The following is a 26286-nucleotide window of genomic DNA, read 5'->3' as shown; positions in this document are numbered from 1 at the left end:
ATCATATTTGTTTTTAAATGATTATTTTTCAATTTTAATCAATCACGTAAAGATTATAAATAAAAAAAAAATAAAAAAAGATGCCAAACACACTTAGATTTGGCCATTTAATTTAATAAGATTAAAAATCAATATCAATTTTCAAGTCAAGAAAAAAAATTAACCTATAAAAAAAAAAAAGAGGATTTTGTTTTCACACGAGGAAAAAAAAATCAATCTCTAAAATATTATTTCAATCAACAAGAACCAAATGAGTCATAAGAAGATATTACATGACAAAACAAGACAGTTCCTTTGTAGACAAAGTAAAGATCCGGCCCATCGCCTTCTACAAGAGAACTTGAATTAGGTTTTCCTGAAGCGAGTTTATGGGGGACCTAACCGCCAAACTCAAGATTCTGCCGAAACCATCTGACAGTGTGACGTACCCTTCAGAATTAAGCGTTCGCATATGTTCGCATATGATGCCTTGATCCAATTCTCCTTATCAGAGTTACCAACACCTACACAAGGAATTTGATTTTCAAAGCCGGCTTAGCTTCCAATAGTCATTAAATTTAGGGGTGTCAAAAATTGATTCAATACATCGAACTCGACTCAAACCTACCTTTAACAATCCAAGTTTCGATTAATACAATTAATTTTTAGGTCAGATTTGAATCAAAACTCCCAAAAAGATTAATTTTTTGGGTCAATTCCTGCCTACTCAAAACTGATCCGTCAACACGAATAGACTCAAATTCGACCAGCCAAACCAAAATTGACTCAATTTTGACCCAAACTAAAACTCAAAATTCAAAAATAACCTGAACAGCTGTTATGCATTAGGCTTGAGTCAGTCCGATCAAAGGTAAGTCAAATTAGGGTTTGATTTTTTCATTTGTTTAATAAGATACAGTTGGGATCGGGTTAATTTTGAATTGGACTTGAACCCAACCCACAAACCCGATTTGACACCCCTATCGTTTATATTTCCAAAGACGAGCTAAGAGAAAGCCAAGGGCGCATTATTTAAACCAAATCTACAATTCCTAATAATTCAGATACTACTACCAAGCAAATGATTCAAAATCTGAAGATTTAGAGCTTCCTGAAGAGATGCCTCCAGCATCTTTAAAGTATCTCAAGCCTAATATGACAATCAAAAACATATTCAATTCTTCAAGATCTACTATCTTTTCCATGCCACTGAAGAACATTACGTAAGATATGAAAGCTGGAGGCTAAGAAAACTAACTCACAGAAGACAATCATATCTAAAACCAAAAAATTGAATCTTTCCAGCTCCGGAAAATTCACCGTTAAACCCCAGAAATATAAACCTATTTGATAACTCGTCATCTTTTTTCTACAGAATAATTGCATCCATATCTTATGTTATTGTTCCATTCCTGTAACAGAACCACTTCTTTATTGGCATTGAAGATGAAACCAGTATGTCAAGGCCTGTTCAAAAAATATTATACTCTACACCATGAAATTTTTTGTCCCAAATAGACACATCTATTAGAGGAACAACCAGCTCAAAAAATAAAATTTGAATAAAATGGTATAGAGCAATTCAATTGGACGGATAAACTTTATGAATCCAACCAACATGCCCGTAAAGCAAGCATCCACACACATCACTAAGAGAAGATGAATAAAAGAAGTCACGCTTACATATAGAAAGCAAAAAATACGATAATCACTAGGTTAGCTAGAGAACTGAAGTTATGAACATCAAAAAGATAAGGCACATTTATAAAGGAGAATTATGGATATATCACTCAATTCTTATGTATTTACATATCTAATGCCTACACTTTAATATTTACATGCCACCTTATCTTTGCATAAAATACTGTGTTTCAATTTTTAAAAATTAAAATTGTGGTATTTTTTATGTGATACAAAAAATTTAAGTGGTATGAATATAAAAAGTAAAGTTTAGGTGTTAGATATGCAAATACATAGGAATTAGGTGGTATGTATGTAAATATACTATTTTTTTTTAATCCGCTAGGCCTTAAACTCAAGACCTGGGCTGAGTGTCTTGGGAACCCACACCCAAATGAATAAAGAATTCATGTTTAAATATATCTCATGTTTGTTTTTCCATAATCCTTTTCAACCCTATCATTCAGCAGAGACTTCTAATTTCACGGCCACATGCAAAAAAGATAAAATAGATAAATAAGATAAAATAAAAATCTGACCACAAACTCATACTCACAATGGTTGATATTCTATTTCTTTGACAAAGATTCAGATTTATATTCACTTCCAGATGTCAAAACATATCCTGCTCCAACCTGATAAAAAGACAACATATAAGATTAGAACTAAGAATAAACCAAATCAAGATAGGCCTAAAAGCATACTTAATGCGACATTTAGGATGCTAAATTTTTTTGTAGTAAAACTATCAATAGAAGTTCGAGACAACTTATATTGATATAGAACAATAAATCACTAGTATATAATGTAATGTGTCAGGATCCAATCAGATGAAGAAATAGGTTGCTCGTAATATCCAGTATCAAAGAATCTATTATCCATTGTTCCTATCAAAATGAAATTAGCTGTGTACTTAAAACAAGAGCAAAAAGTTTCATTTGATTTACAGCAATTTAAAAGAAATCATAGACATTTATCTCACTATCTAGAAGATGTTGATTTTATGCTCATAATACATAATACTTGTTAAGTTTACAGAATTTATTATCCTGCCACATTTCATGTGCAAATAAAGATGAGCAGCCTTAATTTGTCAATTGTCAGTCAGGTTTTGCATGGGTCAACAATGTTTTGAGAAAACTGGGATTAATCTATCTAAATTAACCAACATGAGTGTAACAATTAATGACATACTAAGACCTGTTTTGGAATGGCAACATGTGCATGGTAGAATGCCCACTACCGCACATGTCGGTGTTTTGGGCATACAGCAGCGGCTTCTCACATTCCTAGAAACAACAAAAACTGTAACCATTGCAACTACTTCAACGTCTTCAAAAAGATCCTATTTAAACAATTTGAAAGAGAATAATTACTTGTTCTCTATAATCAATTTATTCTTAATTTTTTTCTTAGGAATAAATTTGTTGTACATTAAAACAAGAGCAAAAAGGCTACTCCAAACAAAACATTTTGTCAATGATGATTAACTCCAACAAAAGGAGCACAGACTAAATCAGGCCTAGAAACAACAAAAACTGTAGCCATTGCAACTACTTCAACATCTTCAAAAAGATCCTATTTAAACAATTTGAAAGAGAAAATAATTACTCCGTCTCTATAATCAATTTATTCTTAATTTTTTTCTTAGGAATAAATTTGTTGTACATTAAAACAAGAGCAAAAAGGCTACTCCAACAAAAGGAGCATAAATTAAATCATGTTTATTAAACCAATAACTCGTATAAAAAACTATGATATCTTCAAAGCAGTCCTAGTCAACTCTTGTCATGCCATCACTCAAAAAAAAAGTCATCAAATTGGACATCAATGCAAGTATATTATCTTCAGCTTGTCTTTCCTTGAATATATGCAATAAAGCATTAGTATCTTCATTCCCAATTCTTCTCTTTTTGGATAAAATTAAATGTATCTCCTTTTAAAATTCCCACATATTGTACTCATACTTCCTTAACAAGATAAATAAATGCAATATAACTGTGTTTGTCTTCGCTGATGCCCCAATGTGATTTCACTAATGAGTAGTTGTGGTTTTCTATAAATTTATTAACAATTCAATTGCCTGCTGGATCAACAACAAATCTAATTATTGCATGACAATCAGTCCCAATGTCTGATTTCTGAAACTTCATTGTTATATTTAAATTGTGTCCTTTTTTAAAACCAGCTATTGAGCATACAAATTTTTTGATTTTATAATCCTTATATTTGGCCAGCAACTGACATGATCTTTCTGTATGCTAAATCTGCAAGGGACGGGCATAACTGCGAAACAAATCATGTCTCCTTATTGTGAACAACTGTGTCAAATAATTTTTCTCTAATTGGTTCAATTTTTTTATGAATTGCGTAATTAATTGCAAATTCTGACACTGGATCTTACACATTCACGAGTTTGTTGTCATTTAACAAATTAGATGTAAGGGTACAACCAATTTAATGTGATCGTACTACATGAAAAGTTTGATAATGAATAAAGTAAAACACTCTAACAAATTGGTCATGTAAAAACATTGACTTAACCCTGCATTTTTGTAGCACAAACTTAAAAAATGCATGAGTACAACAAATACAAAATAGTTGTATTAAAAAAAATATCGAGTACTCATAGGAATATTCAAACTAAAAAAATGCACTACAACCAATACAACATGGTTGTATTCGAGGAAATGTTATATACTATATGCAGCAAAACGCTCCAAATTCAAAGTTAGAGCTTCTTAAGGCAGACTTCAGCTGATCTAACTAATTGTTGTACTCAAGAATATGCAGTACAACCAATAAAACATGATTGTACTTGAGGAAATGTTGTATATTGTATGCAGTAAAACACTCAAAATTCAAAGTTTAAATTTCCTAAAATAGACTTTAACTGATCTAAGTAATTGTTGTACTAGAGAAAATACAGTATAACCAATACAACATAATTGTACTCACTAAAATGTTACATGTCACATGCAGTAAAACACTAAAAAGTCAAATTCAAAGCTTCCTTAAGCACACTTCAACTGATCTAACTAATTGGGTGTGTAAAAATATGATTTTATTCATGCATTTCATCAGCACAAACTCAAAAAATGTATTACAACTAGAACAACATAGTCTTACTCCAAGAAATACTAAATATTATATGCAATAATCCACTCAAAATAAGAAAAATAGAAGCTTCTTAGTGCACAATCTTACAAATTAAGTATATTAATGAAATTGTGTTTCAAATCTACCCATGAGTTCAAGCCAATAATATAATCACCAGAGGGAGAAGGGGCAATGACATCCGAGCTAATCCAGTTAGCCCACTGCTTCTTCTCCATCCTCACGGTTTCTTCGTCTTCAGATTTTTTGTTTCTCTTCCTCTTCTCTTAGTCAACGAGAAAATTTTCAAATCATAAACCCTAAAGCTTGCAAAGACTTTATGTATGTGTTTGTTTTCAACATTTAGTCGCGTTATTTTTAATACGCATCAAACCCTATTTCTAATTGGCTCGAGTCGGACTAATATTTATGTATAGTAATATTATTTAAATACCAAACGTGTCAGTTTCGGATTGGTGTCCTGATGTAGAGTTACATGTGGCCTCTGCATGTAATAGTTTCTCCAATCGAAGGCCTTTAGGCTCTAATGTAAACCTCTACCATTCAAGTTTTTCCTGAACCCTTTTCTCTAGTCCTATCCACAAGTAAGATATCATCAACGAAAAGCATACACCAAGGTAAATCTTCTCGTAAATGTCCAGTAAGAACATTCATAAGTAAAGCAAAAAAGATATGGGCTTAAAGTTGATCCCTGATATAATCCAACTGAAATAGAAAAATACTTGATCAATCCTCCTATTCAAACACAAATAACATCTCTAGTATAATACCTTTAATGAGTTCAATATAAGTCATATCAACACCTTTCTTATTTAGAACTCTCTAAAGAACTTCTCTTAAAACCTTATCGTAAGTATTTTCTATATCACTAAAAAATCATATGTAGATCCTCCTTACTCTCTCCGCACTTCTCCATCAAACCTCTTAATAAATGTATAGCTTCCATAGTAGACTTGCCCGGAATAAATCCAAATTGATTATGAGAAATTTTTATATCATGTTTTAACATAAGTTCAATTACTCTCTCCCATAATTTTAATACATGACACATTAACTTAATTCCTCTATAAATTAAACTCTTGTGCATCCCCTTTATTCTTAAAAATGGTGACTAAAATACTCTTCCACCACTCAAGCATTTTTTGAATTTTTAAAATAATATTAAAAAGTTTAGTTAGAAAAGAAACTCTCAAATCTCCTAAATATTTCCACTTCTATTAGGATACCATTAGGTCCTATTGATTTTCACCCTTGACTTTCTTTTAAACCTATTTAACTTCCTTTTTATTAATGCAATGACAAAAATAAAATATATTATTATTATTAACGATATTTAAGATCATTAAAGTCAATCACGTTTTAAAAAACTTCATTGAAAAGTTTATCAAGATATCTCACCCACTATGTTGAATATTTTCCTATAAGAAAAGTATTTTTTTATTTTCATCTTTAATACACTTTACTTGAATTAAATCTTTACTTTTCTTAGATAGTTTATACATATATCTTTCAATCTCTTTAGTATATAATATATTATAAAAATCACTAAAGATAGAATTATTAGCATCGTAAATTGTTCTCATAGATTCCCTACGGGTCACATTATATATTCCTAGTTCTCTAAACTTTTACATTTAAATTAATTTTTATAATAAAACATATTATATTTTATCTTTTTTGCGCATTATTATTCAACCACCAACTATTTTTTTAATAAAATTTTTCCTTTTGATTCTTCAAGTATATTTTTTGCCACTTTTTAATGGTACTTGTTGTCTTATTTAATAGTGTCTGTTATTTTATTGCACATAAAATTAGCTTCTTCATGAACATCCTAAATCGTGTTGTTTTATTGCACATAAAATTAACTTCTTCATGAACATCCTAAATCGTGAAATCTTGAAGTTTACTCATAAAAATAATTTTATTTGTGTATTTTAAGTGCCCCCATCTAATTCTAAGATAATATTTCATTATATTTTTTATCTTCCAATTCAATTTAAAATTCAAAAGAAATATTCAATATTGAGTATTTAAAATTTTCATTTGAAATGACCATACAATCTTTACATTCACGACGATCTATTTTTCTCATAAGAAAATAATCAATTTGTGTTTTATTAGATTCTTATAAATAATAATATGCTTATTTCTTTTCTTAAAGTATTTGCAATAGCAAAATTATAAGCTAAAGCAAAATCTAATATGGTTCTAACTTCTTCATTAATCACTCCAAAACCGTAGTTATCATGAATATTTCTAAAATCTTCTCACTCTACCAACATGTCCATTTAAATCACCTCTAATAAAAGTTTTCTTCAAAAGATATCATTTGTAATAATTCTTCCAGATCATTCTAAAATTTTACTTTTGAACATATATTTAAACCTACATAATCACTTATAACATTAAAAATCTTAAAATCAATAATAATATTTAGGATTATAATTTTATCTCCAATTCTATTACTTTTTACAATATTATCTTTCAACTCTTATCTATAATTATACATATATTATTTATTGTGCGACTCCTACCTGAATACCGAAGTTTAAAACCTTGATTATCAATCTTCTTGGCATTTTCTCTAACTCATTTAGTTCCTTGAATTCATATGATATTTATCTTCTTATGAACCATAATATCTATTAATTCCATTAATTTAGTTGCAAGAGTATTTATAATTCAAAATTTTAACCTAATATTAGTTTCCCAATCTCTTAAAAGAGTAGAAGAGGTGACATGGATTTGATCACCTTATGAACTCCCTATCTTACATAAAATCCAATCTCTTAAAAGAGTAGAAGAGGTGACATGGATCTGATCACCTTACATAAAATAAAAAAAAAACATTATCCAAGCACTTTAGCCCACCGATTGTTCATAAACAATTTATCTTGATTGTTCATCTTCTTACTTTGTCTACAGTAGTTCATCTTTCTTGCATTCTTATAGCTCCTCTTAGAGTTACATATGTGTTAGCATCTCAGATTTTGTCAAATATAAAAACAAACAGAGTTAATAAAAACTAGATATGGTCAAAAGCTCATAATAAGAGTATACTTTAAAATCTATGTTGATGTGTTGGTTTACAATTACCAGGTTTCAAATTACCAAATCATTATAAACAATGTCATTTATGTGAGACACTTGGGAAATTAAATTCTCAATGATGAGCACTAATGCAAATATTAGCTTAAATTTTTAGAGAAACTTGTGCTCGCTAAAACTATTAACTCAGATGGGTGGATTGTCACCTAGAATAAATTCTACCACAAGTTGAAGAGCAACTTAACCCTAATCCACCATATCTTCGGATCAACCCTGCATTTAAATTCAATTTCCTAGTTCATTCTATTGTCACTGAGTATAGTTACCAATTGATATCATGATCTTCTAGTATTGCAACTATCAAGTCTTATTGGTCAATCATCGAAGTGAAAAGTGAACGGTAAAATGCTAGTTAAATTTGAATACCACTGAGTAGAAATATAATATAAAAAATCAGCCAACACAAAAAATGCAAATTTTGAATCTAAATATAACAAGGCTACCTGACAATCCTTTAGAATAACACGCTCTTGAAGTTGCGCATTGCTGCAAATAACAGAACCCTGAATAAAGCAGCCATCTTCAATGGTGACATGATTCATAACGACAGAGTTGACAATCTGCAAATCACATTTCATGCCTAAAATCATCCCAATTCAACAAGCAAGATGGTTGATACATGCTATGATCAAAGTTTAGCAGAGGTAAAGCTTGTTTCAGAACAAACAATTTTCATTCTCAACTCTACCTTCACATTAGAACCAATTCTACAGTGTCGACCAATAACAGAGCGCTTTACACTACATTTGTCACCCAGCTTTGAACCTTCATCAAGCATGCATTGTGGTCCAACCTTAATCATCATAAACAATTCCAAAAACATACAAGATAAAAATAAAGTAAAATAAATGAGTCTAGAGATGAAATAGTAACTAAAATAAATTATTATTACGATGATATACTGCCAATAATACAACCAAATAAAAGAATATTCTAGGTCAAGGTGAAAAATGTTTTCAATTAAGCATTTTTAAAATAAACAAAATGTAACAGTTTCTTACTATACATTTGAAATTCTACATCATGAATCAATCATACAGGAAAGAATATTATGAATATATGTAAGAAAAACCAAATCATATCCCATGATTTGTTATCTGGAGCCTATTAATTAATCCAATTTGTCAAAAAACTTTGAGTCGAAACATCTCTGGATCTAGATTAACAACCATTGATCCACTTTCCTCAATAAACAAGGGAGAGAGAAAAAGCGTTGAAACCATGCTTTTAAGATTTACTACATCTTAATTAATGGTAGAAGACTTATTGTACAGATTGACTAAAGGGTTCACAGTTATGCAAATGGTTACTTTGGTTTAAAAGTGCAAGACAAAACCGACAAAAGATAGAAGAATAGCAAGGTCATCAATTGTACATGAGCATCAACTTGACTCGAAAAAACATGCCTAAGACACGGTTGTGTTGGTTTGGTTTTGATAGCAAAGAGCCTCGACTAAAGCTGTCAAATGAAGGTCAGAATAAAGCAATGCTTTGGCCATACACATTGATTGCTTGTGAAGCACAAGCTCACAATAAAGTGTCCATGTCATTTCTTCTTGTCGTTTTGTAGCATTATACGCTTACCACTGGGTCATATACCAAATCTTAGTTCGAATCTCATGGTCAATTTAGCATCTATCGCACTAACTACGCATAAAAGTTCACTTCTTTACCTTGTTTCTTATAATCATTAAATTGTTTCTTATTGGTTCTCCATTTTCTCCTGTTAGAACTATTCATTTCTTAGTGTTTCTTGGTGTCACACTATCACCCACTAATTTTATTATATGCTTTATGTTGACGCTTATTGTTGGAACCAACAACTTCTTGTTGACAAGCTTCTCCTTGAGAATGCTTCTCAATGCCTCATATTCATGCCCTTTCTCACATCATTATGCCTCCACCTCTTGATCTCTAGCCAGTTGCTCAATTTCACAAATATTCATAATTTTTAATTAAAATTTCATGACTTAATGTTTGCCATCAATCATTTTTTTTGTTTTGTTTCCAGATATCAAAATTAATATTATTTAACATATCATTTTATTTAATAAAAGTTATTACTAGATGTGACTTAAATTTGGTTGATTAAATCACTAATGCATGAATATAACATATGCATATAAGCTATGCAAATTATAAATGTCCTAGTTCATAAAAACGTGCCGTGATTTGCATTTCAAGCATGGAAGCAAAAAGGAACCTTGTGCATCACATTGGTGAAGACACTGATCAAACATACCAAGCACATAGCTATTTGAGGTGCATGCATAATTCACTTCACCGGTAGAGGGCTTATTGCATCAAATAGACTGAGTAGCTAAAGATACAATGCATGGCTAATCATGTTTCACAGGGATTGAACATAACTAGACGTTAAAAATTAAAGTTTAAATCAACCAATGTAAAATTAAAGTCAATTTGAAGTCCACTAATGAGTGTCGATTACACTTTAGGGTGTCAATATGTTAAGTTCACGTTCTTTATATTTATGTCTGAACATTTCTTGTTTGGACCCAAACCCAAGCTATGAATTCGAATTAAAAATTCTACACTCTAACAAACAGGTTTGATGGTTAGCAAGCTTGCTAGCATTATTTTTCCAGACTTTAGGGCTTCTAGTTGGTTCAATTCAATTGACTTTGAAAGGTGAGGCTTACATTCAAGAGGAGGTTCACAGTTGTTTGAAGGTGAGCGCTCCTGCCTGATGATTGATTTTTGGTAAGACTTATTCACAAGTAGTTGAAACATGGAGGGTAGATTAGGCTTTCAATGTATGGGGGAGCATGTTTGAAATTATGTTGCGCTTGTTAGCATGAAAGTTGGTCTAAACTTTCATTTGGTAGCCTTTCATCATTTGTTACTATGAAATTAGCTAAAGGTTGACCTTACATACTATTAAAGGTCCTTACAACACAAATTTGCATCTTTTTCATGTACCCAAACCAAATTTGAGGCGCACAGTTTTGAGAAGGGCAAATAATTAACTATGATTTAATGGGCATATTGACTTTATAATGGCCTGAACAATCAGGTTGGGGCTTACATTAAAATGAAGAAAAAAAAAAAAGAAGACTCTTAGGTCACAGAAGTTTTACAACCCTGAATGTAGAGAAGGCCCAGTAGCAAGGTTTACAACCTTGAAAATGAGGAATGCCCAAAAGTTTGTTCTTGTAACTTTGATGATGCCCATAGTTAAGCATGCTCATAAGGGTCTCTTTGATGATGCCCATAGTTAAGCATGCTCATAAGGTGATAACTTACCAATAACTCCGGGTCAATTAGAAATCAATGCGATCAATCCTACTTGGTGAATTAGAAATCTATGCAATCAGACCCTAGTCCTACAACTATATGCCTAATCAATAATATTGACACTACCTGTATTTAAGTTGAGGCCTAGGGGCATTATGATAATTTGACCCTAAAAAAAGCACATTACTAATTTTTAAATCTTGTAACCCTTAACAGAAATTTTGGACCAATTGCAAACCCAGAGTCCATTAGCATTTTTTTTTATGCACTAGCATGCTTATTTATGCGCTATTACAAATTAATTATTGTGAGTTACTTTATATATAAAAGAAGATTGTAGTGCTCTTACGTTATTTGAACAAATTATGGATGCGTTTGTGCTTTGAAATGTTTTTTGATATGTTGGCGAAATGTTTTTTGATATGTTGGCATTTTTTTTTTTGGAAATGGTAGTAAGATTTCAATGCAATGGCATGAGTAATGTGTCTCATGCATCATTTAAAAATGCATGGATTGTCCATATAAGCTTTTCACCTCTTGAGCATCTCTTAAAAACTCATGCTTTGGTACAATTTTTTATTTGAGTTGAAAAAATCAGTGTGATGATTTATATCAAGGCAATGAGTCAATCTAGAGTTCACTAAAGTTTAAACTTCGCATCTATGGGCCATAAAAATTTTTTAGATTTTATATGATTTTTTTTAATAATTTCCCAATCTTTTACAAGTTTAATTGAATTAAAGTACAAAATAGCCACAAAAGTTTGATAAGTAATTTTTAAAAAAAAGAAGGTCGAGAAGGCTTCCTATGTAATTAAAAAAAATCACATGGTGAACATTTGAAAATTTAATTTTTTTAGTTATTTCTAAAATCAGGAAGGCCACATGTTAGCGTGTTCTAGAACATGTTCTAAGGTCTGGCTCTAGAACACATTTTTAAGCAAAAGAGGTTGTGGATATGTAGAAGCGTAGGTGTTAGCTTTTAATTAATTGAAGGTAATGTCACACTCTTATATTTTTTGGTGCTATTTAAGTCACGTGCCCCATATGCTCAAAAAGTGTTAACCAATTCATGACCAAGATTAACCTATCATACAAGATCATATTCAGCCCAATGATGGATATTATCACAGATCAAATCTGACCATTGCGGTTTAACAAACTAAGCTATCGTGTGACGCAATCATAGGAGGGTTATAGTGCCTAGGTTACTGCAACGAATAAAGAGTTTAGGAGCATTGGCGACTGTAACAAGCAAAGAAAATTGTGATACTTACAACAACTCTATTCAACTATTGCAAATGAACAAAGAAAGGTGATGTACCATAAAAACATGGATGAACTTGACCCGTTAATGCTTTATTCCTTTCTTTTTTCATGAAACCATATTTCAAATTTATGCTTAAAAAATACCCCGCAATGTTTAATTAATCACCGGAAAACACATGATGAATTTAGTGGATCGAATATAGTACTAATCGAATCTATATATATGATTAAATCAATCAATCTTAATCTCAATAATTATAGTTATGTAGGAGTAATCTACCATTGACATAACTAGATTGAATCAACTTGTTGTTGAGGGTTTAATTATGTCAACTAAAGCTCTTTAATTAATCAGACAGTTCATTAAGCCAAACCTTGAAAATATGAGCCAGATTAATAATAACTAGATCTTAACCTCAAATTAGGTTATGAATTTAAGCCAGAAAAATCGACCCTAAATTTATGGTTCTGTTATTTAAGTCGAGGTAATTTGGATTCTAATTGATTAAGACTAGTGTTTCAAACTTAATTACCGCCAGAACTAAAGCAAAGCAAGAACCCCAATTTTGGGGTGAAAAACTCCATAACTATGAGCAGACAAAAAATGACCAATAAAATAGCCTGTATTTCATACTAAGAGAAAAAATGGCATGGATGAAGTTACAAATAAAATGTTTTGCCAATGAATTAACTATTTGTTAACAACATTTTTTTTTTTAATTCATGCACACACCAATATAAGCTAGGTATTGCAAGGCCTAGTTGTTGGAGACAACACAACTACCCATTAGCCAAGTCGGCTGCACAAAAAGAGTCGTAATAATTTAACTATATGTGTAGCGCAAGATGGCTACTTCAATTGTTGATTGATTCATCGTGTTTAACTTATCATTTCACATCATTTGTCATAGTTATAATCTTTCTTAACAGATAATTATATCATTATTTTTCTATGTTTCATATTTATATTTCCATTATTATTTGTTATTTATAATTAGTCAAGGTTAAAATATACATCTTTTCTATTTAGGCATGCTAATTGTCATCTTAATGTCAGTAAACGTTTGATTGTTCACTAATTTATGCTTTATATTATAAATATAAAACCTTGAGTTATAAATTTTGATGGTTGATTATTTAATAAACAAAAATATTTCTTATAATACCCCCCTCATCATGGATCCCTTTCTAGACATAAGGCGTTCATTCTTTTGATAAGATCTCCATGCCAAATTCTTCTCTTCTAAATAAACAAGTTCAAAAGTCTATTATATTCATGTTCGCTCATCAATTGGCATTAACAATAGTGCTCTCTTAATATACCTGATAATTTCCAGTAAGAAAACAATCACGGAAGGCATATATTAAGGGTAAGAAACCTCTAACTTCAAAATGGAATGACCATTCATTAAGAATTGAATTAGATTCCTACAGAATAAGCCATATTTCTTCACATCACTTCTTTCCCAAAGTAAAAAATTTTACAAATAGACAGCATAATAGTTTTGAAAAAAGAAAGAATAAGCAGTTAACGTGGCGACTACGAGAGAATAGACTAGCGAATGCTTACAGTAGTTTTGGATCCAAGTTCTGCAGAAGCATGAACAATGTTGTTCTGTACAGAGAAAGAATACCCAAAAAGGTGACCAGCCTCTCCGACCATCTGCATTCATAAAATGATTGGCATACTTTAACAGCCTTAAAAATAGCTGGATAATGACGTAAATAAGCACAAAATATGCATGCCAAGCCCTAGTGACAAATTAAGAAGCAGTATGGCCCCATTTACAGGTTGTGATATGCATGACTCAGATGTAGCATACCACTAAGGATTTAGCTGGTACAATCAGATAAAATGAGAATATATTTGCTTGTTTGACAAGGGCAATGTCCCCTGGTACAAACAATCATCATTATAAGGAACTTGAAGGGCTAACGAGTAAAATACAAGGCACCAAACGAAAAGTAAAAACTTATAATAAAGCCACCAAAATCAACCACGGAAACAATGCTTTGGAATACATACATGCAAGCACACAAACCAATTCTCTACTTTGAAGTAAAAAAAAAAAGAAAGCATGACACGCGTGTGGCTCTTACATCGCGATTAATATCACAGAAAGCTTGAACAGAATTCAAGCGGGAACAATAATTGCTTTTGGTGGCAATGTAAGCACAGCACTTATGCGTTCTGTCAGTCAATGTTTCAACAGCAGGATCCAAACTGTTTATGGTATAAGCTGCAACATTCACTCCATTTTCTGGCGGCCTTTTATCCAAAATTTCTGACCTCTGAATTTGAGAATAAGTTAAAAGTCTACAAAACAAGGTATAATGCATATTTAATATTTTTGGCATACCATCTGTGTCCTAACAAGATATGGAAAAACATCATGTTTAATGCTTTGGAACATTCCATTTTGATCCAAAACCTCCTGCAATATTGTCCTGCATATACCAAAGTGTTATTGCCAATAGTGGCGAATTACAAGTAAAATAAGAAGTGCGGCATCTTTTTATGTGTGAACCTTTGGAAGGCATACATATGTGCATCCATTAGATCAGCTCGAATTTCCATCTGCATTGCCAAAATATAGCTAAATAGTCCTCACATATCCGTAAAAGAAATGCATCATTTTGCTAAGTGAAGACTCTAGCTTGAGGAATAAAGAATCAGAAGATTAGTGCAAACAAAAGTTGGGATGAAGTTATAGCCACAACACTTAAAGTAAACATTTTAAGAGAAAAGACAGAATTGTCAGCATCTCAAATAAATTAATTCGATCCAATTGTTTTCATCCGTTTTTCTACCTGGCCAAACCTCTCATGAGCTATAATAATAATCTTCTAATTATTAATTAAACTTGGACAATTTATTTAAAAAATGTTCAGGTGTCGTTCAAACGGCGCTCCCACCAACTGCAAGAGTTAAAGAGAGAGCTTATCCCCTCATTTCCTCCTGTTCAAACCGAATGCATGAGAACAGAGAACAAGAGATAGCTGGAGAGAGGAACATGAGAGGGGATTTGGCGAGACCAGGGAAAGGAAAGTGGAGAAGCGACTCAAGCAGAGCCTTCTCTGCGCACGCCTACGTCTAGTCCTAAGGAAAAGCGAAGAAGAAAGAGAGTGTGGGAAATTTCGCAACCTCGCGGGCAAGATGCTTTTCGCGCTCAAGGGACATCCTTGTTCCTCCATTTCTGCACGAACTAAACATGCCAGAGCTTGTGGCACGTACAAATCCTTTCAGCGTGTAGGTGACGCTCAATCGAGCAATTGTGAACTTTGGGAGCAGGGAGCAGGGAGCAAGAGCCTTTCCACCTTAAACAATTATGATGTTTACATCAATAACCGGTGTGCCGACGGGACAATATCGGCCAAATGTGTGTTAGGTTTTGTTGGCAGTAATCCTCACAGAGATACATGTAAAAAATATAAAGTAAAAGTAAAGATAAAATAAATGCATATAGAAGGCAATTATTTTCATTTAAAAAAGGTCATTGATACATGCATTAATGTATTATCAGATTTCTTACAGAAATATGAAAAATTTACATATTCCAATATTTCTTATAGATTTATAAAAGTATGAAAAATTTACATATTCCAATATTTCTTATAGACTTATAAAATATCAACTTGCATATTGAATTATTTTCCTTGAGTTAATGTATTTTAAGAGTGTGATTACTCCTGAGTTATCTTTAAATAACTTATTATGTAATCTTATTTTTATGCTTTAAAAATTTAAACAAGACGAATAGAAGAGCAAATGTATATAGGAGACGGGTACAACAATCCGAAAATACACATTTCTACTTGTTAATTTTAATTGCTTTCTTTAGTGCTCTTTCATGTATATTTGAATATTAACCTGTTAGTAATAAAAATAGGATATCAGGGAATTTATTTTCACCATCCGTTCCCGTCTTGGTTAATTCCAAGTCTCAGATCAGGTCGTGACACAATATGTATGTAAATCACTCGTAAAAAAAATATTAAAACTCCAAAATGCCCCTTCAAATTGTAGCTCCTCCATTAATTTTAAAATATTAACTTACTTTAACGGTGAGACTATTTCAACCCCTCCTAAAATAGTTTGGACTAATTTGACATTTTGTAAAAGTCGATGACTAAAATGACCCTCCTTAAATAGTCAGAAGATAGTTTTAGCACTTTTCTCAAACTTTAATATCACACCAAAAATTAAAACTATTATGTATTTACATAGCATACGTAAACTTTCATATTTACACATATAACACTCAAATCTTTAAAATCAAACCAAAAATAGCAATCTTAAACCCTTTTTAAAATTACTGAAATACACATTTTCATGCATATGTTTAAAACACCAAATTCCTATATGTAATATGAAAATTTAGGTGTGAGATATGTAATTACAGAAGAATTTGGTGTTAGATATGTAAATTTCCCAACCCTAAAGCACTAACAATCATTAAAGGATATAAATACGTAGGAATTGAGTGTTATGTATGCAAATCTTCTAATCCTAAATTTTTATTCAGGTTGTGACACTTACTCTTGACAATGAATGTTTTTTTTTTTTTTCTTTTTGAAGATATTACTCTTCTATCATCAATTGTGCTCTACTTATTGTGATATTCCCCTTTTACCTAATCTTAGCCATATCTTATTCCAATATTCTTGCACTCTCTTAACATAATAAGATATTTTATATGAAGTGGTATTGAAAGCTATTATAACTAATCACTCGGCCCTATCAAAAAATCTATTATATTTCTCCATTAGCATACAAATTAACTATGGAGCATATTACAATAATGATGTAAAATTTGTCGCATACTGAATAACTATCGCGGATCCCCAAGTAAAACTTAAAAACTCTCCTAAATTAAATGTTTTGTAGAAAGAAGAAAGAGCAAATCTTTGAAAACTTACCCCAAGTGATCTATTCATTGGATTTTCCTTCAAACTTCTCTAAATGTTGGCATTTTCACTAAAACTATGCCCTGCGCACAATTCTAAAGGTTTTCAAAGATGCATGTCTATCACTTAGGCACTTCATCCCATTTAGAATATTTTCAATCCTAATAATACAAAATCCTTAATAGCTTTAAAATCTGCTCCTCACATATAAGCAACTTCCAACTATGGAATAACTTCAAGTTCTTATCAATCTCCACACTGATAGGCATGCTAGCATGAGTAGCTGGTACTAAATTTTTTGTTGGAGCTATGGTACAGTACATGTTGCATACTCAACAAAAGATTGTATCTTTTTCATCATTTGCTTTTGAATCATATTTCAAACATCGTGATTAGAGGATCTGGTGCAATAGGTACATTCTCAACTCTAAGGGTATTGCCTTCAATTGATGCAACAATCTTAGGTATCTCAACTATCATACAGGATTGTGCTAACTAGCCATTTAATCCTAAGGTACCATCGCAGCCATACCACCTACAACTTGTTATTTTCATTTAATACATATTTTTAGATCCAATATTCATAAACAATATATTATATAAAATATGAAAATCTAGGGTCCGTCTCTGTACTTAGGAAGACTATAAAAGCCTATGCTCTATAGTAATAATATCAAATTAAATTTCATTCTTTAATGACAATAAATCCAATCAAGATTTCATATTTAAACCTCAGAATTTAATCGCTCTGATACTAAGATGTGACTGAGGCAGGTAGGACTTAATCGACTCAATCTCCCTAGCATTCATTTTGCAACACATTGGAAATAACAACTACAAATTGAAATTTTTAAAATTTCTGATATTAATCTAGTTTTCAATTGTCTAATAGACCTTATTTCATGAGTCAGCTGTCAATTCCTGGGATCCATCCCTTTTTTCACCAACTCCATATAAATGAACATCCAATACTTTACTAGATACTTATATATAACTTGTCCCTCATACTATTTTAGATGATGAGACTATACCCACAACTAACAGTTGATTCCTAAGATAACTCAATATCTAGCAGAACAAACTTATCTAGCTCATTGATTACTGTGTAGAAAGTATAAAATTTATTTCTTAATTTGTTTAATGGATATCAAATGCTTATTGAAGTTCTACAAGCCGGGTAGATTTGATGAATGTGTATTTATTCTCATCATACCAAGCAATAATTTAAACAAAGTTTATTCTTTTCATTAGATGGATTACTTTATGTTATTCTGTAATTTCAAAAGTTTAGAATATTCATGTGATCATGGCCTTGAAAAATGGTTGCATTTGTTATTTACCTAATATTAGGTTGGTCAATATGGTTTGGAATGAGGCAAGGTTGGCTTTATTCGTGGATATCATCAATTTTAAATATCAATAGATAAACACCAAAGGTTCAACTCATCGGAGTTAAATTCTTTCATGTCAAGTAGAATATGCAAGACTATAGCGAGTATTCCACTAGAAACTATAGTAAGTGTCAATTCCGTCAACTCTAGTGGCTTCTTTATCTTATGAGAATAATGAGATTGTGTCGCTATTCCATGCTGCTGCCAACAGGGTTCTGCTTCATAGTTGGTTAATCATGTTAATCCACGTGATGGCCAATTCATATTATGGTATTTTGAAGTTTTGGGCTTCTCTGCACAGGAAAATATTTTATACAGCCAACTTAATTCTTGTTGCTTTTGGTTTCGCATAAAATTTGGACTATGTTATCTAGAATCAAAGTGAGTTGCATTTGTGTCAAATTTATCCATCAACATTTATGAGTTAATAGGTAGATGGTCTGAGGCATTAATTTGACATCATTGATTAAGGGTCTGTTTGGGGGCAGCTGCAGCTTATCAATAATCTGCTGATAAACAACTGATTTGGATAAGCTGTTGATCAGCATCTTATCTGAATAAGCTGGTTGTCTATTTGGTTTGTGCGTTTGAAAAACAGTTGATTTACAGCTATTTTTGGATAAATGACCATTATGCCCCTGTTCAATAATGTTGTTTACAACAGAACTATTATAACTATAAATTTGATACTTTAGAAACAAAAAATTACTTCATAACAATACAAAAAATTGACCTATACTTAACCCTAAATTGATTAAAATCAACCCCCGTCAACCCAAATTTGACCTATATTTGACCCTAAATTGACCCAAATAGTTGTTTTTACTTATATAAAATGGGTTACATGGTAGGTCAAGTTTTAGTCAGTGAACTGATGATGGGCTTGATTTGGATTGAAATTTCTGGCTTGTTTAATATTCTGGTTGGTTTCAGGTTAAGTAGTTTCGGGTCAGGTCAATTTTAAGTCAGCGAACCCGACCCGTGAACCCATTTGTCTTCCCTAATGAAAAACAAGACCCCAAGCTCCAATTTTTATGCCACAAAAAGGGACATGAACTTTTCGTCAAATCTATAGAATGGTAAATAGTGATTCTCCATTTTGTTTATTGTGTGTATGAGTGTCTTTTTTTTCTTTTAGCAGTTAGGATATCTTACCCCACACATTTCTCTTCTCTTTTGCCTCACGAGATGATTGTTGGTCACTAAGATCTGCTGCATGCTGTTTTCCTAGCAAATCATCTTCATTAGAAGCCTCATTTAAAATTGTCCAATTTCAACATGATCCAAGTGTTCCAAAATCTGAAAGATTTGTTCAACAATTTCATTATCCATCACATCTTTATCAGAATCTCCACTAGATTTCTCTCCCATGAAATCACCGTTGTTCAGAATAGGACGACCAGGGTAACAAGAGTGAGAATGCTTTTGTCTGTGAGCACCATATACACTTGGCAATCTTCTATGACGTGCATCAGTATCCAAGATCCCACCGTCTCGTTGTTTCTCATCTTGTCTCTCAGTTCTATCATTTCGAGATTCCAATCTTTGCAACATTTTAAATGTTGCTTCATTCCTGCCTTCTTCATTGCAAGCAGGCCTCCACTCAGGACGACTATGCAGTCTCCATTGCTGGTTAGACCCAACAAAACCAATTTTACTACAGGAACCACCTTCCACTTTGCTATTAACCGTCAAAGCGGGCTTTCCCAAATCCAGGAGGAGGTCTAATAGAAGCTATCTCCTCTTGGCCCCGATAACCAGCCACCTTCTTCCTGCTAAGGTTTCTCGTACGATTAGAAGCCAAAAGCCCGGGGGTGCCTAGGAGGGCGAGGAAAAACTCGTAGATTGGGAATGAGCCAATAAGCTATGAGAAAGAAAGGAAAATCTAGGAACAACTGCAGCGACGGCAGGGTCCTGATAAGGAGGAAAAACTTCGTGGGGAAGAAGAATGTGTGGGGAAGAGGATGACGTTGTGTGAGGCGCCTTCTGAACAAGTTGGAGAAGGAAGGGTGGATTGCCGCTCCCGGAAGAGGAAATAGAGGTGGAGTGATGCTTAACGGGACTAGGCGTCCGTTCTTCAAAGGAATGCCTCCTCCATGCTTCCGCGAGAAGGGCAGATGACTAAAATTTTCTCTCCGAACATGGACCGTGGGGTCAAACCCATGCTTAACGGGACTAGGCGTCCGTTCTTCAAAGGAGTGCCTCCTCCATGCTTCCGCGAGAAGGGCAGAGGACTAAAATTTTCCCTCCGAACGTGGACCGTGGGGTCAAACCTGCGGCCAGCGTTTAATAGAAAATGATTCCAGCTTATCGCGAAACACAACACAGACACGAGAAACAAACACCTTTAGTGGCGTTTTGAAAACGCCCCGCAGCAAATAAGTTGCACCAAACGAACCCTAAATAAAAAAATTTGTTCCATTTGTTAATATTTTTTGTGCAAGTTGAAAGTGTAACTACTTCCAATTCAATACCAGTGTTACTATCAAAAAAACAAAAAAAAAAACCAATGCTAATATCAAATTCCAGTAGAAGTCATCTCCTTGTGCCAACAAGCCTCACTGTATTGCCAGTGTTCCTTATTTAATTCAAATTTGATACAACAAATGGGATTCTAATTGTGGTGAATAAATTTTAATTGTGTGCGGATTAGTGTTGTTCAAACCTTTTGTTGATTTATTTATTTATTTAATCCTTGCATTATTAATCAGGTTTTAATTCTTATAACTTTTAATTTGAAAAAAAACTTTTGCATAATCGGTGACCTTGGATCTGTGAATCACATTTCCAGCTGTGATATATATATAAGAATTATAAATATATACATATTAGACCCTAAATTATCCCACATTGAGTACTTTTACTCTGTACAAACATACAACCATAAAGACCATTCAAAAGTCTGTACAGCCACTTTGAACTCTAAAGATAACTATAAATTGAAACTCGAGACCTTACAAGGATATTTCGATATTGCTTTGACATTTGATTGCGAACAGATAATAAACAAAAATACCTCACGTAAATAACAAATAAAGAAGATCACTTGTAAACGGAGTAACTAGAAATATTGAATCGTGAGGCATTAAGTATATTTTCTTGACAATCTCGATAAGTAATGATTCTACAATTTCATACTAACAACATGATAAACTAGATAGCTTAGAATAATGCTCAATCAAAAATATGACAACAAACAGATGTTTAGGGTCAAATCAGATATGCTAATTTGTAACATCTCAGTTCAAGATGGAAGAAAAATTAGCAGAGGAGCCTTGCTAAAAGATTTAAACCTAGTTCTTACCTGACCATTAGCCTGGAGTATGCACTTTTGAATTTTAATATCTTTACCAACCTCGGCGCCTAATAGATTTTTTAGTACTTTGATGAGCGTTGTATCACATTAAACAGTAAACACATGAAAAATATTTTGCATGCCCAAACCTGCTGCCACATGTAATAAGTATTGTCGTGTATGGTCCAGCCCGACAATATTGACACGGGGTGGCTTCCTTCCCTTGTCCTTTACTATAGATGATCCACTTTCAGAGGGTCCGCTAATAGGAGTGTTACAAAGCAGTGCGGTCACTATAGCACCAAGCCGTCTATGTGTTGCTGCGACAGCCCCAGGAGGCACATTAGAAACGAGATCCCCACTGACAACCTGCAAGGAGCAGAAGTGTTCATAACACAATAAAATAAACCTTAGATTTTTCCGAAAATGAAGAAATACCAAAATATCCTTTGCAGTAAAGTGGTGAGCAACAGCACGCAATGCATCAGCAGTACCAGATTCCTCGGGAACTGCAGCAACCTGCATAATAACAATGGAATATCAATAGTTGTGGAAGCAATGGAAAAGCTATAAAAAGAATGTGTATACATAGTTGAGAAAACTTCTAGGATACTTGAAGCTATATTCAAATAATACAAGATCCAAATTTTCTGAAAAAAACCCATTTACTAAATGCAGTTGGAATAAAATACTTTACCAAGTAATAACCATGCTCAATGCCAATTATCTAAAGAAAACCATTAGAAATAGAAAATAATTATAATCAGAGCATAATAAATTTTAGCCTGAGTAATCTTGGCTTTAAGCATGAAATATTTGGTGATTATAGAACGAGAACACATGTTTTCAGTGATTTCTACAGACAATGCAACTTAATCACAGTCAAGTCTATTAGTAGCAAGAGTACTAGCAGTTTATAAAGAAAAGATGAAATAATAAAGAACAATTATTAATAATATAACACACAGAAGTTATAGAAAAACAAAAAAAATTGACATCTAAACAAAATGTGCATATGAATTCACTGTAAGAGAGTTAAAATCATTGTTTTTACGGGCATAAAAATAATATTCTTAGCTGATAATCATAACACAGAGAGCATAATGTTACCTCAATTTCAATTTATAGATAAATTCTGAGGGGAAAGCACAATCAACTTACATAGTTAACATAGTATATTCAAAATAGGGCAAATGCTAGATGCTATACTAGACATTACATAGTTAACATCTAGTATATTCAAAATAGTGCAAACTAGATGCTTTATACTAAACTTGTCCCACCCTTGCATATCAAAGTTGGTTAAAACTAAACATACAATGCAATAAGATATAATATCTTTTAACAAATCCTATAAATTATGTTTTTTTGCAAATTGCAATTCAAATAAGTAAGACATCCATTAAAATAAATGAAACAATAGAACAATGAAAATATTTAAAATTTGAAAAGCTTAGAATTAGTTGAATAATAAATAAATATATGGTAAATGATTTTAGTAATTGACATATTAACAATAATCAATCAATATTCATATAAGATAAAGTCATCCTATTGTAATATGTTTAAATATTTTGGATCAAGTATATAGAAGAATAGCGATGCTTTTAGAATATAACTTCTCACGTTAAGACCAGGTGGTTAAAATGGAGAAAGTGCCTCAAAGTAATATAGGATAAGAGGCTTTCATAAAAAACTTAAACAAAAAATTTAGAAAATCACAATTTGGCATGTAATGCTATACAGAGCCACAAGTATGGGTATTGGGCAGGGCAATATTAACATGTAATTTGAGTGTAGTATAAATAAGTATGTTAAGATGGATGCATGAAAACTCAAGAAAGTTCAGTTATAGAATGATCGTATTAGAGTCAGCATATGTATCAAAGAAATGGCATTTGAACATAGAGTTAGGCAGTTTAGAGTCTTTAGACTAGTACGATGAATGAAATAAAATGCACCCATTGGACAAGTGGGTAAAATTAGTATTAAAAGATAAAAGGGAGTAGAAGGGATGGGCCTAAATAATTTACTAAGACTTGGTATAACAACATGGGCCAAATTTGAAAAAAATGAATGAATAAAGATTCATAAAAGCAGACAAAATACACTCAATATAAGGCTAATGATGTGGTGATGATGATGATGTTCTTCTAGCAAATCTAAAGATGACAAGTGACAATCAATTTATAATGGTATAAAAAATCATAGTACAAAGCATAAAATTATTTTTTTCATACAATTTAAATTCAAACTTGCAAGACAAGTTGAAAAAAAGGAACTTGAAATACAATTCATAACTCGTAGAAAGCAGGTTAAAAATAAAAATTACCAAGTAAGAGGGCACCATATATCGCATATATATGGTGACTACAGGAACATGTGCATGCATAGATGCAAATGCGCACAGGCCCAAGCATAAATATGCAGGATCAAATGAGTAGCAAATGCACATGCACGCAAACATGTATAAAGGGGAATGGAAGGGTAGGAGAAGGGGTTGAGGTGGGGGTTGGCTGGGGCTAGATGTCCAACTGATAATTACACGAATAGAAAACAAAGAGAAAATGAGAAAAGAACCAATGTTGCATCAGTACCTAGGTTTTACCGATGCGTCTCAAAAAAACTACATATATTAAATTGAGATGGTAGGAGTATTTAACATAATTGATGAGGAAAAAGTTTTAGAAAAACAAAACAGAAAAGATTATAAACCAAACAATCAAAATAAATTAGTTACTTAGCACAACAAGCCAACTCATAAGTCAGCTATATTTTACAAATAATAAATGATTGTTAATATTAACCTTAACCCAACTATTTAATAAAAGTAGATATAAAATAGTGGATAAAGTAGCTATTTAACTGTTTTTCTCAGAGGATGTCAATCCTACCAGCTTTATGACAGTGTAAAATACTAGGTAACCCTGAGTACAAATTATGACATGACATGTGGTAGCGACATATTCTGAGAAACTATTAAATTTTGTGTAATAAATATCGACTAGCCACAATGTCACCTTTCATAGGCTTTACAGCAAACTTCCTTAACTTCCAAAGATATACAAATATATAAATTCTTAACGACCTGTAAATACCAGTTCAAATCACCACAACGAAACTCAAAACTATCAGTCCAAAACTATTAAATTTTGTGTAAACTTTTATATTTAAATAAATGCAGCTTCATCAGTCCAAAACTAACAGCCAAATTCAGTCGAAGTACTCCATGCACCTAGTATCAAAAGGTCGTCCGTAGAATTCCAGGAAAGAGGTTGGATCACAGTGCAGCCATTACCCAACCAACACATTCACCAAAAAAAAAAAACAAAATTAAAAAACTATAAATTGACAACCAAAAACATACCTCAACGTGAAGACGATCAACATAGGCACCGGAGATCCATCCACCGACACGAAGAGCAACATCTTTTCCCTCAACAACCTGAGCATCGTGGAAATATAACCAACTAAGATTTCCAAGCATAGAATAGAATTGCTACGAGTCTTTAAAAAATGATAAACGTACGACAATTAGATTCTTGAGGTTGTTAGCTTCAAGGAGCTCGAGAACGTAAGAGAGGACGGGGCGGTTAGCCACGGGTAGCAATGGCTTAGGTATCTCCTGCATCGCGAAGTGAAGATGAGTCCGTGTCAGAGAAGATCGAAATCGCGATCGAGAAGAATAGAAAACGAAAAGGAGGCTAAAGAAGAAAGTGTGCCTCGGAAACGAGAGGAGCGAGTCTCTTCGAATCCCCGCCGGCGAGAACGACGACCTGAAAGTCCATTGTCGGCGACGATAATACGGCTGTTAAGATTTCGCAGCAGTGTTCTTCCGGCGTGGTGGAGCGTGAAGAGGGTTTACAGCCAGAGTGATCCGCAGAAGGCGAATGAGAATTGCAGAACCAATACCCACGATTTAAATTTCGCTTATATTATGGATTTTTAATTTGGGGATTTTACAAACACAGCTCATTAAACATTATAATTACATATCGCCCCATGAGAAAATTTCGCTGCAAATATGATTTAAAATTAATAAGATTCAGTGAATCCATAGATCTGTAAATACATAAATTCAATGAAGTCCGTGATTTAATAAAGCTAGGATTTAGGTCGTATCAAAAGGCAAAATTGATTTGGTATCCATAAATTCATCAGATTTTCACTTATAAATTCGATTAAAAGTGTTTGCCAATGTCCCTAAATCTATCTATATAGATTTGTTTGAGGCTTGGGCCGTCAAAAAAGCTCGTTCGCGAAGAGTTCGTGTTCGGTTCAC

The 26286-nt window shown here is 32.6% G+C and overlaps 1 protein-coding gene across 2 annotated transcripts; it reads right to left on the bottom strand.

Annotated features, from left to right (window-relative positions):
• Positions 1 to 205: 205 nt before the first annotated feature.
• Positions 206 to 26286, bottom strand: LOC110027675 (translation initiation factor eIF-2B subunit gamma). 2 transcript variants are annotated; one of them, XM_020729192.1, is made up of 14 exons: positions 25727 to 26286; positions 25534 to 25629; positions 25372 to 25449; positions 22443 to 22523; positions 22154 to 22373; positions 22014 to 22072; positions 14939 to 14988; positions 14771 to 14858; positions 14511 to 14702; positions 13981 to 14073; positions 8576 to 8680; positions 8331 to 8447; positions 2216 to 2294; positions 206 to 503 (listed from the first exon to the last, which is right to left on the bottom strand). In XM_020729192.1, exons 1-13 carry the CDS (start codon positions 25790 to 25792, stop codon positions 2229 to 2231), a joined length of 1311 nt encoding a protein of 436 aa, XP_020584851.1. In that variant the 5' UTR covers positions 25793 to 26286; the 3' UTR covers positions 206 to 503; positions 2216 to 2228. The 2 variants fall into 2 exon arrangements, with proteins under 2 accessions (XP_020584851.1, XP_020584859.1); XM_020729200.1 differs by lacking the exons at positions 206 to 503; positions 2216 to 2294 and having other exon boundaries at positions 8364 to 8447; positions 8576 to 8652; positions 25727 to 26072.

Source organism: Phalaenopsis equestris, unplaced genomic scaffold, assembly GCF_001263595.1.
Source record: "Phalaenopsis equestris unplaced genomic scaffold, ASM126359v1 Scaffold000002, whole genome shotgun sequence".
Taxonomy (NCBI): domain Eukaryota; kingdom Viridiplantae; phylum Streptophyta; class Magnoliopsida; order Asparagales; family Orchidaceae; genus Phalaenopsis; species Phalaenopsis equestris.
This window is presented reverse-complemented; position numbering and strand designations above follow the sequence as displayed.